General features: G+C 39.8%; 1 protein-coding gene across 1 annotated transcript in view; it reads left to right on the forward strand.

Annotated features, from left to right (window-relative positions):
* Positions 1 to 2,646: 2,646 nt before the first annotated feature.
* SPATA16 (spermatogenesis associated 16) overlaps positions 2,647 to 15,800 on the forward strand; it is a gene marked incomplete at its 3' end in the record, with an annotated part of 79,274 nt that continues 66,120 nt past the window's right edge. Inside the window, exons 1-2 of the mRNA XM_009873959.1 lie at positions 2,647 to 2,969; positions 3,045 to 3,312. Of these exons, the coding sequence (XP_009872261.1) occupies positions 2,647 to 2,969; positions 3,045 to 3,312 (591 nt within the window). The remainder of the gene's footprint in view (positions 2,970 to 3,044; positions 3,313 to 15,800) is intronic.

Here is a 15,800-nt window from a genome sequence, read left to right on the forward strand (position 1 = left end):
CCTCTCCATTTGAAAAGATGTGGTTTCTTACCAGTAAACCCAACAAAATACTTCAGTGTAGTTGCTGGCAGTGCCATGGTCAGACATCTCTTTGCAAAGATTAACCCTCAGATATGCAGAAAGCTGAACTTGCTTATGACTGATCAGGAAGATCACTTCTAAGAACTCACAAATTCAGAGTAGTTTCCTTCTGACTATCGCACAAAATTGTCTATCTGTATTCCCCTGCTTAGTGATTCATTAGAGGCATTTTACAGTAAACGCTGCCAAAATAAAAAACAGACATTTTAAGCAAATTCTCAGGAAAATACTTAACTGACAAAGATAATGATTTTCTAAAAGCTTCTCTCTGAAAGTGTTTTTTTATTGAGGCAGTGATTAAAGTAAACCTGTCTGAGTTATAATGTGCTTCCATTGCACAACCCAAAATCACGTTAATCAGTCTGAATACCTAAAAATACAATAGGAACAGTATAAATCCACTTGATACAGCAAAGTTCAATTCAGGTACTCGTCCACCAGAAAAAAGTCCATAAATGATTAAAGAATTATTGGTCTGTATTTCACAGTTGTTCCTCTGCTCTTTTTTTTATACTGTGTTGAATTATTTTGAAATTCTTAAGACAGCCTCATGGCAAACCATTTGGCCCAGCCAATTTCCTATTCTCACTGATACTAACCCCTCGTCAGATACAGAGCTTTGCATTTGCAAACCTTCTGATGGGGAGAATAGTCCACTGATTTTCCTCGAGGGCTTCTTGGTACTTGTCCTGGTTTGAGAAAAGTAAAAATCATTGAGCAGAACTGGTTCCGTTTAGCTCAAACCAGGACAGTACTATGTGGTTGGTCAAAGGCAAATTCCTGCAAATTTTTTTGTGATGTAGGCACTTAAGTCCCATTTTCTAGAGTTCTACAGGGCCTTCAGCCCACCCAAGAGGCTGTGGAAGTCCTGTGTCGCGCCCCTAGAACATGGTACAGCCATATACTGTGGAGCCACGTGGAAGTCCATCAGTGGTCCCATATGTGACAGTTCTCCTGGTATGACATGGCACTGAGATCACCAGGCGCATCCCCTCAGCTGGCGCTGGGGCTGGCTGGAGTATCTCTGCTCCGCTGCACAGTGAAGATAAATCATAATTTCCTAAATTACCTAGTGCTGAAGCCAGAGATGAAAAACACAGCTTCCAATCTTTAGGCTACGCTATGGTTTGTTTTAAAAAGGGATTGAATGTCTTACAAACAGGTAAAATTGCTGCCAGATGCAAGTACATTAGCCTTCTCCAGCTGGTTTACTGCTGCCATTCAAAATAGCTTGCTATAAATATGATTCCTTTGAGCTCTATTCTGACAAGTGTGGAGCACTATCTGGGAAGGGCCAGTGGTTTCCCATCCCCATTGAACTCAGTAGGAGTTGTGATTGCTCAGCACATTGCTGAAAAGAGTCTGCTGAAATTACCTTAAATCACACAATTATCCCCTCACCTCTTGCTCTTTCTTTTGCAGTCGTGGAAGGAGGAATAAGTTTCTCCACAGGCAGTTGTGCTACTTAAAATTTTCAGCCTAGAGATTATGAACAAATGTCAAAATCAACAAGTTCCCTGCTTCAGGGCTGGTGATGGTCCTGGCTGCAATCTGCCTTAGCCGGGGGAAGGAGGGAAAACCATGACAAAGATTTGAAACCCTACTTACACTAAAATTCAGAATCAACTTCTCATATTGCCTAAAATGCCTTCGCCTCTTCCCTTTGCCCTTTTCTATAAATTTCTGCCCATTGCCTAATGGCCATTGACCTAAACAATAAAGGTTCACACCTCCATGGCATCCAGGACACACTGTGGCACTTTTTTTAAGGGCAATAGTGTGTGTTGTAGTGCCCCCACTAAAACTCAAAGTCACTTTTCCTATTGCAGAGGAACTGGTGTTGAGAAGAGGCTTGTACTTGATTCCGCACCTTGTGGTACCAGTTTGAAGTCAGTACTGGTTCCCTGAACTGGAAATTAGACCGTTAACTACTAGGGGAGGTTTTCTTCTTAATAGCAACAACTCCAGTGTCCTTTGCAGAAAGTTCAGTAAGAAATACCCCTGAAACCCAAATCTGGATCTGAATTTGGCTCAATTATAGCTGAAGCTGGGAGCTCATGCCCCTCTGGAATACACCTGCTCTGCGTGATTTTTGAACAGCCCTCTCTGACCTCAGTCTTTGTGCTTACCAGCTCTCAAAAATCAGGCTACACCCTGCAACTACATAAAATACAAGACAACCAGTCACAGGGTTTGGGTCATTTTACTTTTGATGAAAAGCCCGGTTTTCCCTTCTTCTTGTTGATATAACAAAACAGTACACTGGCATTACTTTACATAAACATCCATTATCAAGAGTTATCAAGAATATTTAAGGGGTTTTGAAGTTCTACCCAGGAAAGAGAAAGTAATTACAGTGAGTCTGATATTCTATGTACTAAATATTGAAGACTTTTCTCTCATAATGGTGCCTACAACATGCCAATGGAGAAAGCATTTGCACACTTCTTTGGCTTTAGCAGTGTTTGAGTGTTCTTAATTTTTCTACATTTTCTCCTAGGACTCTTTCTTTGCTCAAGGTGTGGCTTGAGGAAGCGACATTGATTTCCAAAAGAGCACAAAAGTATGGATGGCAGGTATGAACTCGCTCAGCGAATGCTTTGTAAAAGGAAGCCAGTTGTAGTATTAGAGAGGCTGGATTATATTCCCAAAGCAAAGAAGCCAGCTGTACCATTAAACAGGTCGAATTTTCCTGAAATAAAGCAGCCAATTGTACTATTACACAGGATGAAGAATATTCCCGAAGCAATCCAAAAGGTCAAAAACCACCCTGGGGATGGAGAAGCAAAAAATACAGAGGAGCAAATGAAAATGGCAAAGAAAAAGAAGGAAAAAAAAAGTAAATGTGTAGACAGAGCAAGCTCGAAACAGAAATCAGAAAACAATGAAAAACTAGCTGTAAAAACAGAAGAAACAAAATTAGAGACTGACAATCGGTTAAACCGGACAGCTCTGTATGATAGTCCTCTGGACAGAATAATGGACATAGAAATGGAGTTGGTCTACATTGACGAGGAGGACATTCCCTTCGAGTTTCCTGCACCCGTGGTGTCTTCAAGCACAGAATCGTCAGGTTGTGATTCTGGAGAAGTAGCTGTGCCGAGCACATCTCGTGGCAGCTCTTGGACTCGCGTTAACAAATCGCTTCAACAGGTCCTCCAGGAAGCCAGCACTTGCTACCGGCAGAGCGACTATGCCGGAGCAGTGGAGAAGTTCTCAGCAGCACTGGAGGTATGGAGTTAAAGAAGTGCAATCATATAGCAAAGTAAATGAAAGGCTGCGTTACTGGGTGTAATACTATCAGAAGTGAACAAGGGGCACAAACTTGGGTTATGTATGATTTAATAAAATCCCTGACATGCAATTTTACACAAAATTTGAAAATTAAGGGCTATAAGTAAGTCATAGAAGGAGGGAGCACTAGACTGAACCAAAGAAACCTCAAGTGATTTTGTACTTTTCTCTAATTCGTAAACTGTATTTATCTATAGAGGAAATTTAAGTTCCATAGAGTGGAAAAAAAATACTTCTCTTTTTAATCCCAACTCTATCAGAGACGAATGATATCTCAATAATCAGGAGAGCTCCCACTCTACCACAGCTCTCCATGCACAAAACTGAAACAGTTTAGTATCTTTTTTTCCCTATAGCATTTCCATCATGCATTCTGTTACCCTTATTTCCCCAAAGCCAGAAGATGGCCACTGTGTAGATGAACCTGTGTAGAAATCTCTTTCTTTCTTTGGGAGAAAGGAAAGGTCCAGTAGTGAGCAACCCTCTCTGGATGCAGATGACTTTCTCTTCAGCAGCTAAGAGTCCAAAAGCTATTGGGTTTTTTTGTGGAAAGAAAGACTTCTTGCCTGGGATACTAAAGAAATAATATGACCTCGGCTATGATCTTTGAAACTAATCTGTGATTTTCATTAGTTTCTGCCTTTAAGTGCTCAAACTTGAGTTGGCTCAAACTTGAGTTGTCTTAAATGTATCTTTTCTTCAATAAGTAGACATTTCTATGTTTTTAAAAACAACCCTTTCCAGTTTCAGGCTGAGCCTCCCTCAAAAGGGGGTGTCTAAAGACCTTGGATGTTTTTGAAAATCTTAGCGAGCCTTGAGTTTTATCAGTATAATATAAGATGAAAAGAGTGAAAAAGGGAGTTCCTAACACTCTGGTAAGGTTGCAATTAATTTCACAGTGGGAGAGAAAAGAAAGGTGTAGGAAATCCCAGCAGGCAGGTCACAGTTGCATCCACCAGCCTCCTGGTTCCTGGAAACCAGAGCCAGCAGCATTTACAGTAAAACTGATTGTTCAAAGTTGTATCATTATTCCCAGATTTCTCTAGTGCTGCTAATCTCAGTTAATTATATTGGAAATCCCTTGTATTATGACCATGTAATTCATAATGTGCCAGTAGAAGTCATGGTTCATAATAATCACATAATGGGCAAAGACTTAGACGTAATCAGATTTTAGTTACCCTGTCGCTTTTCCATAATGCTGCTATAAACCCGACATAATCACAAAAAAGCACCAGTTGTTTAAACATTTTTTATCAGATTGATGTACGCTATCTTTCTCTTTTTTAAACAATGTGAGATAACAAAAATTGGATTACAATTGCTGGGAACAGACTATGATAAACTATTTGCTTGTGTGCAGAAGGAAGTTTAATAATGGCATCAGCCTCTCAAATTTTAGAAGTGTTAAACCTGTTAAATAGTGTCACTCTACACCCAAAGCTGCTTTCAGAGAGGTAGCATTAGAGTATTTTGGAAAGCATAGCTGTCTTACAAACTTTGAAAGATGCCTTATATCTTCACAATTAACCCAGCTGCTAACATTTACTGTGCAGATGATGGCTTGACTTTTTCCATGATGCAAAAAAACCCTACTCCTAGTAGCTGTGAAGATTTGAAAGGCCAGTGTCTGCTTCTCAAATAAAATTAAAAAAGAAAAAAAAGAGAGAGACACTTTACAGGAATATGGTTGGTGATTCAAACGAAAGACTTGCAAGCTGAGCTCTCCCTAATGTTTTATCTCCACTCTGACCTCAATCACTTCAGCTATGCACTTGACATCCTGAAAAAGGATCCAGTTATACTCGTTTCAGTGCTGTACTACCAAACTTCATTCAAAAGCAGTTGTAAAACATTAAGAGGTTTACAGTCAACAAGCAAATATCATCTTTCCTATTTTTTTAGAATACTGAAGGCATTTTATTTTAGGACAATAAATATTATAGCAGTGAGTGAGTAAACTATCTTTTTTAGGGTTTTTTTTTTATTCCCCCTACATTCAGACATGAACTTTGATGGGGACAAAAGCACTTGAGAAGAAAGGGGTACTTGCCTCCTCCTAAAACAAAATGGAAAAGCTAGCTAATAGACATTCTGGTGAAAGAATAAGTAGAGATTAAAGAATTGCTTCCTGGGATTGTAGACAGAGTGATTGGGAAATCACAGAATTGTAGGGCTGAGGCTTCTCCTCAGTCTCTTAATCCAGCTCTCCTCAGAAGCAAAAACCAGAATAAAGTAAAAACCAGAATATCCCCAAAAGATATTTCAGTACTCTCTTTCTAAAAATCTCCAGTAAGAGGGACTTCTCATCTGTATGAGCAAGCCGATGGAAAGTTTTCCCACATTTTCCATGCTGCAAAATAGCCCATAACTCTTTTTTTGTATCCTTATTTGACATGAAGAGCTATTAACTACCCTATCCTCTCTTCACCTGCGACCTCTTACCATATTTCTTTTCAGTCTTCTCTAAACGAAATAAATTCAGTCCTCTTAGTACTTCCTCCCAGGTCATGTTTTCTAAACCTCAGTATCACTTTTGCTGTTTTTCTTTGTGTCATCTCTAGTTTGTCCATTTGTTCAGATGTAGGCAAATTGGAGATGGTGCAGAGAAAATCAGGAAACTTATGCTGCTGAGATTGCAACTGTAGTTGTTTTGCCCACCCCTTTTTGAAGAAATAAACAAAAACTCATCTGCATTTCACGTGGGTGAAGAGACATGTCCCATGTGACAAGCTCAAAGGTCAGGAAATTCAAAGTTATGGTTTCTAGTGCAAAATGTTTACAGACGCTTTTCAGATTTAAGGAAATTAAGGCTTTAGACTGACATTAGAACATTTTGAGTTAAGACATCCTGATCTAGAAAAGCACATGGGTAGAGTTAACTTTGAATAGTATCACTAAAGTTAGTGCTGCCTTACATATTGCAAATATCATAGATTTCTTGGCTTTTCTTTAAGCCAAAATGTCTTTATAGATCTATCTATATCTTCATGCCATATTATCATTCTTTAGATCATGTTGTTTTTCAGATATGCAACTAAAAGGCAGTTCTGAAAGTTTAGCATTGAAATTATTGAATTGGGAAAAAAGATTAAAAAAAGAAACGCTGTTATTCAGAAAGGAAAATTGAAATGTTATTTAATTTAGAGACTTTCATATGTTAGACAGCACGCTGCTGCTTACCGCAGACTTCGGGAAGGCAGTGTTATCAGGAGAAGAACTGGAGGCTTCTCACTAATTCTGCACTATTTATCTACCATTAAATTAATCAGGAGGGACTTAGCATTAGCCAGCTGCATTATAGTTGGCTTGGGAGAGGCAAAAATAATGCTGTGTTGGAGAATTCTCACCATTAGAGCTTAAGAATTAAGTGCTTTCTGACGCTAGTGAGGAAAAGAGCTGAAGAAACTCGAGCAATAGTCTTTGCTCTTCTACCTCTTAGCTCAATAATACAGTATATTATATATACTACATTGAGAAACACTGTAAATTTCCCTAAATTTTTTGGCATGCATCTGTTGGAACATAGGGAAATAGGATTTGAACATCTGGACTGGGATACAAAGGGTACGAGAAATCACTCTTTAGTTTAAAAGCTCAGTGGAAACCATATAAGTATCTCTATAAAATCTCCAGCCAATTATTAACAGCTTAGCTACAAAATAACACTAAACCTTTATGAGGATCGAAAGATCTTGTCTCAAACTAATCTCCTAATATCGGAGAGCATAAAAGACTGGAGAAACATCAGCCTGTTTAAAACTGACACAAATTTGAATTTCATCAGGCCCTGTTGTTCTCAAAATAATCCTCCCCTGTGATTAAAAAATAAATGAGAAAGGTTCATGACTGCTGTGCACAGAAAGGAGCCCACAGTATCTCGGCGCACAGCTTTCGGCGTAGACTATCCGAGAGACACAAAATGCATCCCATGCGTGGGGGGAAGGCCTCCAACAGCGCGTGATTAATTCACCAGAGTGCTCTTGTGGTGCCTTCCACGAGCTGGAATATCTCCATTTTCCACAGATGGTTATTATGGGCACCGTTCCTATGGCAGGGAGATAAACATTAGTGCCATCTTTTTTGCACACCTTGAGTTTTCCCTATTAACCTTTCCTGTGGCTCATTGCCTTGTGATTCCCTGCTTGCAGAGGAGGCTTTTGTCGAGACCACATGCCCTCTTCCAGGCAAGAATATCTGCAAAAAGCTAATATGTTGAAAGTGGCCGTGGCACCAGTGCTTCGGGGACATAATTACGTACCAATATAGACTTAGGCAGCGTGGTTCAACCAAGCCTTCCATCAATTCCATTATATGAGAAGCAAAAAAAAAAGAGTATTTCCTATATAAATACCTATGTGAAAAGAGGTTCATCTTAAGTAGTCTGGCCACTGTTAAAGCCTCTTAAGAAAGCACAGGTGACTTTCTCAGAGGCATTGCTGCTAGGGCAGTCTTGGGAGCACCGTAGGATTAAAATGTTTGGATGTGCTCCTGTTGTCACCCTGGGATCAGAGCTAGCTGCTGCAGAAAGACTAGGGCACTGACACATTTCTCCCCACCCTTCCCCCACCAACATCGTCTCTTTTTGCAAGTGGGTCTTGAGGTCCAAAAATCCATCTGTTACAACAATGTGTAATCTCTCACTTTACCAAGCATGGAGGCTGGAATTCCTGGTCATCCACTGGAATTAAAGGGATCTTTATAGAGTTTTCCCTATCCCCTCTCACCAAGACCTCTACAAGGCCTAGACACATTTTAACACCGTGAGAGTCCTCAAGGGAGACCATGAGAAAGGCTAAATATTTATTTTTAGCACTAACTTTCTGGAGCTAAAAATTAGACTCCTAAATTATCTATCCTTGTCATCAACACAAGTCCTCCAGAAGCTTCCAGGGAGGACACTAGGTCTTGGACAGACAACATCAAATAGGACAGTCACTGATACCCCAAAAGTGCCCAAGGGTGAGATGCTGACTCTACTCTCTAGTGATATTCTTTTCACCTCTAATAACAAAGTAGTTCCCCAAATACAGCCTATTCATGAATCGAGTCTTTTTTTTTAAAAAAAAATATGCCCTGAAAATCAGCAGCTTTTATCTTCCTATAGTCTCATCACTATAGTTTTAGGCTGCAAAGCCAAGAAATCGATTTTTTTTTCCCTACTGATACTTATTGTCTTTTATGGCTGCAGAAGATTTTAGACCAGGAATGTGAAGCTTACAGATGGCTCAAATCTAGCTTGTGGGATAGAGTGGGAATCTGTTATAATGATCCATTTGGACATGCTGCCATTTTTTGGTCATTGAATTTGAATCTATTAATCTTCTAGACATTTCCAGCATGCCCATCACCATGAAATAAAGCTGAGGCACTGCATGGCTATTTGTCTATAAGGATTAACGTGCCCCTGTTCTTGCCTGAACTGCTGCTACATATCTGCCTTATAAAGTACTTTTTTCCTCAAAGGAATATTACATGTTGACCATAAAACAATATATTTCCTCAATTATATATGTGTGTACAAAAGTAAAATCCCTGTTCCAGAAAGGACAGGCCATGTTTTCCAACCATTGTGGTGCCAAAGCAGATCAGTCAATTTCTAATTAACTCTAATTGGCTTCCTCAGATGCTATTAAATTATTTACCTGGAGGCAACAGGTGCTCAAAAGCATCAAATATTTTCTCTGTATTTTGTAAATGTTAAGCAGTATATTTGATTAAAAATAATAATTACCCACCCCTTGTCACTTGCAGTCAACAGCCTCATTGACCCAAACACATGCAAACACATGTTTTACAATCACTGAGAAATGGAGACGAGGTCTGTGTAGTAGATTCCTCAGTAGTTAATACAAGATAATTAGGAAAGTTAGGAGAGGGTTTGCACACCAAAAAGCAGCTAATGCAGGCAAGCAGCAGTCCCAGAAGGTGTGCTGTGCTGTTCAAGTATTTTCTATCTGAAATGTCTTTAAATCATACTGCTGCATACCTCCACAGACTCTGCAGAGGAGAGACAGAGATGCAGGCTGAAGTGGGCACTGAATTGGAAAGCATTCATGGACTGATTTGAGAGTAACTTTATCCATGAGGACAGTTTAGAGAAAATGTGTTATTAAAGTACTTTATTTCCATTTAGAGATTCACACAGGCATACACAGACAGTAGGTGGTGACAGCTGCTACCAGAACCATTTGTTATCTTACTCCTGTTCAGCTTTTGACATTGCAAAATGAATATAAATGCTGAAAAGCTTTACAGAGGTGAACCAAACAATAAAAAGTCAGGGGGAATGAATTCTGTTTAGGTTACTTTAGGGAAGAGCTTTATTTCTGTTTATTCCTGAGGCATGGATATGCGCTGTGTTTCTGATGCTGACAACACCACTGAGAGGATTCTTGGTGGAGTTTACCAAATTCATATCATCCTGAGGTGGGGGGGAGAGCTGGCCTTGCAGCTAACTTTAATGTCATCTCCAGAAACGGCATGAAAATAAGGCTTCAGCAAACGATTGCTTTTCTCTAACAATCCTGCCTATCAAAATGGAGTGAACCTTTCACATAGTTTGCCTTAATAAAAGTGCTGGTGAGGTATCTCTGTGTTTGGACTTAGCAGTAGCAAATCTCTTGGCATCGAGGGGATTAAATTAGTTGGCCTGAAATTATATTGCTTTTTCCAAGCAATCATGACAGCTCTCAAAATCTTGCTACAATATAGTCACATCGCACCAGCTGACAGTTGCCTCCAAAAAAAAAAAAAAGAAAAAACCCTTTCATTTTGGCCAGCTCCTCCTGTGAACACTATCAACAGAGTGATGCTGCTGCTTCAAAGTCCAATAGGCATTTTGAGCTACAATCCTATTGAGAGGAGGTACTGGTATCCATTTTGACTTTTGTCCAATTATTTGGTTTTCACATGGAATATTTACACCATCCTCAGTTCGGTTTGATCGTTGATGGCCTCGCGGTGGAGGACTGACAATTTTGTGTTACAAAGGCAATCCGTAAAGAAGATTTCAGGATGTTGTACAGAATATAAAGTTGCTCAGACACTATTGTGGTGTATTGATTCCACAATATAAGTTTCATTAGAGAGCTTTGGGGTTGGTTTGGCTGGTTTGGGTTTTGTTTGGTGGGTTTTTTTTTTCACTTCTGCGACTATTCCTCTCATCCTGGCAGTGCTGATAACAGCAACACTCCATAAAATAGGGGTTGGTAATGAGAGACAGATTTGTGGTGCAGCACACAGATTAAGCTGAAGTCAAACAGATAATATTTTCCTAAAACCTTTGTTCCTGATTTAATGCTTTCGAAGCAAGTTATTTAGAGTATTAAAAAGACCCCTAAGTTTGCACTGAGGGAAGGTAAAGCCTTTATCTGAAGTTGGGCCAATAAATAGCAATGACTTGGGCTTAGGAGTGCTACAGGGAACATCGTTAGCTTCTGTGGGAGGCAAAGATTCACGTCAAGTTTATTTTTATAAGGCAGCATCCACCTAGAAAGGAGCACAAACTAAAATGCTATATCATCCAAATGCAGTAGGCACTTGAAATCTCATTTTTAGAGAGCTCTTATCTCCAAAAAAGGCCAGAACAGGGATAGATGTACAAAACCTGTTAGCCTTGGAGGAGGATAAAATTTAGGTTTGAACTTCTCTAACATTCTGCCCCCTCTAGTCACCAAGTCCCTCCCATGTACCTCTGCTTCCTACATAGAGACTGGTTGTAGCCAAAGAAGGAGTTTAAACCTAGACACAGACAAGGCTTAAGACAAACGCGATAGAAATGTGGGGAGAACAGGCTGAATCCCACCCCACCAGACCCCAGGTTGAGGGCAAGCAGCCTGGTAAATTCACCCCGTAAGTCAATATTTCTCAGATGCATGCTTTTCTGGCAAACAGTAGTTTTCTGAGTAGAAACAGGGACCATTTCTCATAACTTCACATTTCTGAGGTATATTTGGCTCTCAGCCAGCACTGTGTATCCAATAATATGCCCAATATAGCAAATGTGCCCTGCACATGCATTGCTACGACAGAATCCAGCACTAACTCTGCAGCGAGCAGCTAATATGCCAGAAATATCATACGTACATATTATTTGAATTATCCATTGCAGAGCACATTGCAGGAAGCCTCATAAATTTAGTGCTTAGCTGGCATCTGCCTTCATATTTAGTGGTGAATTATATATTTTCAATATGTTTTCTAGCAAGTTATTTACACAAATCTCATTAACAGTAAAGACAGGGGGTTTATATACAATTCCTGCTCCGATGACTGAAATTGCACACCAAGATGTCAATATGACTTTGAATAGAAGCTGGAAAGTTATGCTGCATGAAATCACACCACTGAGAGAAAATTCTCTCTTTCTATTCTTCACACTGATTTTTTTTTCCTTCTCTCCACTGAGACAAAGCCGACATTAACTGGTTCTTTATTATGCTGGTTCCCTGCAGTATTTCTGATAGCGCCTAATTGTCGTAAGGACTGGATTTCAGGGCAAAACACAAGAAGCAATTTGTTTTCAGCTCTGTGCGAGGCTTGCTATCAGGTTTTGAAAGTTATTTTCAGAAGTAGCCTGCCTTAGCAGACATTTTCTGGGATGCAGTTAGTGTTCAACTTGCCAGGTGCCTGATGTGCGATGCAGTGACGTTACCAGGCTGATGACTTGGATGGTTCTGGAGTGAAGGCATCTGGTTAGGACTGTTGGCTAGTCAGAAGAAAAGGCACTAATTAAATATTTCCTGCCTTTTCAGGTTTGTCCTTCTGATTAACCACTCTAAAAAAAAAATTGCTCCAGGGAAAGCCACAGTTATCTTTAAAATGGAGAGGCATGATTAAGCATTCCTCTGCTAAGAGGGTAGTAAAAAAAAAAAAAAAAGGCAATCAGCACCAGCAAGGCTAGCAGGTAGCAGGTTATTGCTGTATTTATATTGAATCTCTACCCTTTCAGTCTGACAGAGGAAAGCATGATATATCTCACAGAAGCTGCCAAAGAATCTTATTACCACACACCATTTGACCAATTTTACTTGTTTTCCTAAGTTAATTTGCTATCAAATACATGCCTATATCCGCATATGTAGATGGGCATCTCTTGGATGTCGTCTTCTTCAAGGCACAATGTATTGCTGAATTTTAACATACACCAAACCTATAGCAGTGGTAAGTGAACTCTTACCATTGCAAGCTTCTTGCACCTGAACTTTCATCTTGTTTTCAGTGGAAACTGTTCCAACATGCTATCATACAGATCACCAGAGCTCTAATTTTATTCTTTCGTTGCACATGCTAACTAGGAACCTACCTTAATGATCAACATTTCCACTGATCTCTTCCCAAAGCCATGGTGGGTTTGGGGGGATCTTTTCCTCTCTTTCTAATGAGCTAATGCCTGGGAGGTCGTTGCTCATAAAACTTCCTTGCTTGTTACTGCCGAAATTAAAGTCTTAATACCACAACAAGATCTCTGCTGAGTTCACAGTGTCACAGACTAGTTCTGGAATCTTTGGCAAAGCACTGATCACAAGCATTTATATGGCTGTGGTTCCAGCAGTATGTTTGTAAGGTCCTACGTGTTGCAAGAGAAACCTTCTTTATCAGTGAAAGCATAATATAATTAGTGTCTGTTTGCTATGAATATAAAAATTGCTGGTAATGCTTTCATTCCTATTCATTTATACACCTGGTAACACTCTGAACGGGACAACTCAGTCTCCTAAAGGATACACATACAGAAAACCTGCACGATGGCCTCCAGTTGTAACAAGAACCCCTATGAAAGTGTAAATATCCTTTGGCATGATTTTTTTAAATTAAATATTATTTATGGAAAAATATTTCCATCTACTCACAGGTACTCTCAGGTAGACTAAGATTGAAAGAAAAAATAATCAAACTAAAAAAACCACAAACCACCCTGTTTGATTTGCTGGCTATGGTAAAGGACATAAAATGGTACATTGCAGGTGTGTAACCCCATATTGGCTGTAAAGCTTCAAATGTATTAAGTTGTTTGCTTCAATTTCATAGCCTCTACAGACTTTAAGATATTGGTAAGATTTCTGCAGAACAAAAGCTCACCAAAGCCTTAGGTAAGATGTGCCCCCAAATTTCCCAGTTTGGAATTCAAATAAAAATCTTTAACGTAGTTCTGGGAAAAAAAAACTTTCAATGGTATAAAATTTAACTGCCTCTCCAAGCCCTTATCTGTATTTGAATGTCCTTGTGACAAGACCATAAGGTATTCAGAGGAGGGAGATGGAGCTGCTTTTAGCTTTTACTTAAAGCACTCCAAAAACACCAACAGCCCTTTTGATCTTCAAAGGCAGTGTTGTTGGGCTGCAGACTGCAGCAAGATAAAGAAAACTCTGTTCTGCTAGGTGAAACATGAAAATTGCAAGTAAATCTCCTCCCTGCTCATTACGTCTGTGCATGACACAGCCTTTCTTCTTCCCTTGCTCTCAGTCCAGCAGGGTTTCCCAAAGTTACAACAATCTGTAGCTACGGAAGCTCTTTTGGATCCCTAGGAAATTTTCCTTTTTCTCTTCCCCTTTGAAACTCCGAGGTGAGTGTCTCTACAACTCTTCTCCACATCCCCACCTGTGCTGCAAAATCCCAGCTCATGGTCTCCTTCCTGCCTAACTCCTCCTCTGGGAACTTCCCCACATGAGCTTTCTCAGGTGCTTTCTGGCACTGTCTTTGCCTCACCCCTCCGACTCAATATCCAGTGGCAGGCAGGACGATGCAAGGAGTGAGTCGTTCTCCTGCTGCATAGCCACGTCCCTCTGTCAGAAAGGCTAGCAAAATTCAGTAAAGGAGGATGAAATACACAAAAAAGGCATCATCTCCATCAGAGGTCAGAAAATGATGATATGCTTTTCAGCTATGCTGAGGTGGTTTGCCCAACAGAAGCCTTCTCCAGTGGGGTCTATATTGGTATCAAAAAACTCCCCTGTACCAGTGAGTGCATTTAATTGTGCACCTCACTAATGCCAGACACTAGGGCTATTCCATATACGCATAACCCTTCTGCCTAGTACAGAAAGAGCCATTTCTGTAAAATTAAGTCGAATTTTACTTTTGGCACGTGTTGTTGTTATTTGTGGAGGGGTGTCTCTCTCAAACGTATTGATCCACTGCAGAAATGCTGCACAAAAATTAGGAGAGAGTTTGGGACATACAATCTGGATGGTCCTAAGCACAGACACATCCTTCTGGAATATTACTCTGATTTTGTGAGATTAAAGATTGAGTTGTTATTCGTTTCTTTGAACTCTTACTCTGAGATGTCTTAGGGGAGACCTGGCAGAACCCAATCTTCACTGTATTTAAACATATTTTCTGAATTCTTATCTGTTCAGGTATGGTTTACAGAGATTCACATCTCGGGTTTTGTCAAAGATAACTGAGGGGTTGTGCAGGTCTAAATATAACTCTTCGTATCAGGTCAGTAAGACCTGAGGAAACTCTGAATTGCAGCACTTTATGCTGAAGGGATCCCTAAATGATTCTTTTCTTCTCACAATCATTCAAGAACTTGAAAGTCCAGGGAGTAGCCTCAAATCTCTCATTCCCATAAATTCAACAGAGGTCACAGCATGGCCAATTCAGCTGAAAAGTGTTATTACAGAAAAACTTGATGATACTTTTATGTTCACTGATGTGAACATAATTCTCTGGGTCTTTTAGCTACATATAGCATGTCTTATCCATACAGACACTTCAGCAGATATATATGGTACCACGAGCAAAGTTAAAAGTGATGAATTCTCTGATTTATAACTTATACTGATAACAAGATGATAGAAAATCTTAAATGTATGGGTGTTATTATATACACTGTGTAACTTCTCTCAGCATAGAAGGGATGTGAAGGAAAAAAAAAATATTTATCACACTCGAACTAGGGGGACACTTCCTTGAATGATCCCTGTTGCCTGTAAAGAACTGATCTCTAACCATTGAACAAAAATCTTAAAGACATGGCAAGTTTTGAAGGTGCTAAGTGCAGATGTGTGTCTATAATCCTTCTTGCTTTTAAGGATCACACATGGGAAGAAACATGCATATTCAGAAGAGATTTTTTTTCTTGACAGATTTAGTCTAAAGAGATCTCAAAATGCTGAGTTGACATCACATCTTCTAAAGAACAGCTGCTGGATTTTAGCTACATAGGCACAAGAAATTATTGTAACTAAACTCATTAGTGATGAGTAGCCAGGCTGGCAAAACTGGACTCCATCAAGAGCCCCTGAGTCGTACCCCATTGAAAGCAGAACTTGCCTTCATCGACATCAGGCTGCAGTTGTGTATCAGTGCCGCAAGGGTCCTCAGCACTGGGCTCCCTGTGATCCAGAAGTTTAAGCACACAGCCTAGATTAATATTAATTCGGTCATCTTCATTAAAAATCTACTTTTAAAGC

The sequence above is a fragment of the Apaloderma vittatum genome, unplaced genomic scaffold, assembly GCF_000703405.1.
Source record: "Apaloderma vittatum isolate BGI_N311 unplaced genomic scaffold, ASM70340v1 scaffold18097, whole genome shotgun sequence".
Lineage (NCBI taxonomy): Eukaryota > Metazoa > Chordata > Aves > Trogoniformes > Trogonidae > Apaloderma > Apaloderma vittatum.